The sequence below is a fragment of the Mirounga leonina genome, unplaced genomic scaffold (assembly GCF_011800145.1).
Source record: "Mirounga leonina isolate KUSES-001 unplaced genomic scaffold, KU_Mleo_1.0 Mir_151, whole genome shotgun sequence".
Classification (NCBI taxonomy): Eukaryota; Metazoa; Chordata; class Mammalia; order Carnivora; family Phocidae; genus Mirounga; species Mirounga leonina.
In genome coordinates, this window is record NW_023270377.1 from 83,366 (window position 1) to 85,826 (window position 2,461).

Below are 2,461 nucleotides of genomic sequence, written 5' to 3' on the forward strand. Positions count from 1 at the left end.
CCCCCCACCCAGACTCACTGGCCAATTACAGGGGCTGGTCATCGGCATCACAAGTGTGCTGGTGGGGGTCCTGTTCCTCCTACTGCTGACCTGGGTCCTGGCCGCTGCCTTCCCCAGGGCCGCCCAAGGTAAGGCCCCGGCCCAACCCCACTGCTGTCTCCTGCCCGTCAGAGCCCAAAGCGCAACCCCCAGCCTCATGCACCGGGGACCCCCACCCTGCTTCACCATCCTCCCCGTCCAGTCTTGCGCCCAGTGCCCTCCATGGTGAGCACCCCTCCGCGGGGGCCTGGGGCTGGAGTGGGCGTCCCAGGTTCCGGGGTCCCCTCCCCCGGCACCGGCTCTAAGGAGGGGTCTGAGGGGGCTGCAGAGGAGGAAGGCAGTGGCCGAGGTCGCACAGAAAGGCAGGAAGCAACCCCCCAACAGGCTGAGCCAACGACACTGGCCACAGCAAGGCCTCCTCCAAACCTCAGGCCACACCACAGCCCACAGAACACTGGAAGCACCTCTCACAGCCGCTGGGCTCTGCCTTTGACAACCACAGCCACTGGGGTGGTTGCCGTGAGGCCCCCGCCAGCCCCACTCACCCCCACTCTGCACACACCCTGGCCCCCTGGCGGTCCCACACAGCTTGGGGCTGGGGCTGGAAGGGGGAGCCCACAGGGGACCCAGCCCCGGGGCCAGCTCCTCCGCAGGCCCGGTCGTGGTCTCCTGGGCCAGGAGGCACCTCGGGGGACACGTGGCCAGAGAACAGGAGGCTCCACGGGGTCCCAGACAAGCCCCCCGGCAGCCGCTGCCCTCCACGATCTCCCCTGCTCACCGGCCAGGAGGTCTGCACCCCTGTGGCCGGTCCCCAGTGGGCGTTCACTTCTCTGCTGGCCACGGGAGGGGGTACATGTGGCATTTCTGGGTGGCCTCCATTGGAGAGACGCTCGCCGCGGCCTCGCTGATGAGGCGCCCGCTGTGCTGTGGGTTTGGCGCCTGCCGTGGGCACGTATCTCAGTCGGGGGTTTGTGGCCAGAGACGGCAGCGCCCGTGGCAGGGGCAGGGACTGGACGCCAGCGGTCCAACCCCCACAACTCGCGGCCCACGTGGGAACTCTGGTTGATGAGCAGGGACTCAGTGTCCTTGCGTGGGGTGTGGGCTTAGCCAGACCATCGGGCGGCTGAGAGGACCCTCGGTCACCCCAGGTGGGAGCCCCTGGGGAGGAAGGGGCTACGAACCCCCACCCCCACCAGCTCGTGGACTGCAGGGTGTCCTGGGCCTCTTCAGTCCAGATGCATTTCTTCATAGGTGCTTGTGCCTGTGGGAGTGAGGAGGAGCCCCTGGTGAGTTTCCTTCTCTTCGCCGCCCCCAGGGTGGTGCAGGGTGGGGTCCACGGGGCTCAGGAGCTGCCACGCCTGTCTCCAGCCATGCCGCTGAGTTTGAGCATGGGGACAGCAGGCCCCAGAAAGGGTCGGGAGCACGGGCCCTGCCCCGGCCTTGCTTTGGCTTTGCTTTGGCCCCGCGTATGCACGCGTGCTGGTGTGCACCTGCCTGCCTGCCCCCCGGGGACAGCTGACGCCTCTCTCCTTCTCTCCCTAAAGAAGGAGGGCCCCTCTGCAGCGCCTGTGTTCACCGTGGACTACGGGGAGCTGGACTTCCAGTGGCGAGAGAAGACGCCGGAGCCTCCCGCCCCCTGTGCCCCCGAACAGACAGAGTATGCCACAATTGTCTTCCCGAGCAGGCCGGGGTCCCCGGGCCGCAGGGCCTCAGCCAACAGCCTGCAGGGACCCCAGCCTCTGAGCCCCGAGGACGGACCCTGCCACTGGCCCCTCTGACCGGCTTCCTCGGCCAGCCTGAGTCCCTCAGACCCTCCACCAGGAGCCCGGACGGGTGCCTTCCCTGGAGAAGCGTGTACTGGGGAGGCAGTGGGGGCCGCCCCAGGGCTGAGCCCGGTGACCAGCCCTGCCTGCACCAGCCCTGCTGCTCTCCTCTCAGGACTTGCGCAACCTGGGGGCAGGAGGTGTCCCTGTCCGTGTGGCTGTGGTCGGGAAAGGAGACTCACCCAGGACTCCAGGCCCAGCCCCCTGAGCTGGTCACTCTCCAGACCTTCTGCTCTGTGCCTCCCCAGGGGTGAGGGTGGGCTAGCGCTGTGGCCTCATGAGGGTCAGGCTGCAGGAGTCTCTGCGGCCCCCCACCGCCTCCAGGGGAGCCTGATGCCTGGACACGGGGACACAGGGACACCGGCTGGAGACCCTGCCTTGGAGTGGCCCAGTGACATGCCCCCACAGCCAAGAGGTCCCTCGTGCACCTGGAGGGGCCCACGCATGGGGTGGGGGCCTTGTGCTCCCCCAGGCCTGCCTGGGAAAGAGCTCCCAGCACGGCAGAGCAGGTGCCCAGGGCCACCTTCATGCCCGGCCCAGCCCACCAAGCAGCTGGCGGGGGAGGGGGGGTGGTAGCAACGAGGGGAACAGGCAGAGCT

General features: G+C 68.5%; 1 protein-coding gene across 1 annotated transcript in view; it reads left to right on the plus strand.

Moving 5' to 3' along the window:
- Nucleotides 1-1,817, plus strand: part of PDCD1 (programmed cell death 1) — a 10,483-nt gene extending 8,666 nt beyond the window's left edge. The window contains exons 3-5 of the mRNA XM_035006555.1: nucleotides 1-128; nucleotides 1,291-1,325; nucleotides 1,584-1,817. Coding sequence (XP_034862446.1) covers nucleotides 1-128; nucleotides 1,291-1,325; nucleotides 1,584-1,817 — 397 coding nt within the window. The remainder of the gene's footprint in view (nucleotides 129-1,290; nucleotides 1,326-1,583) is intronic.
- The last annotated feature ends 644 nt before the right edge of the window (nucleotides 1,818-2,461 follow it).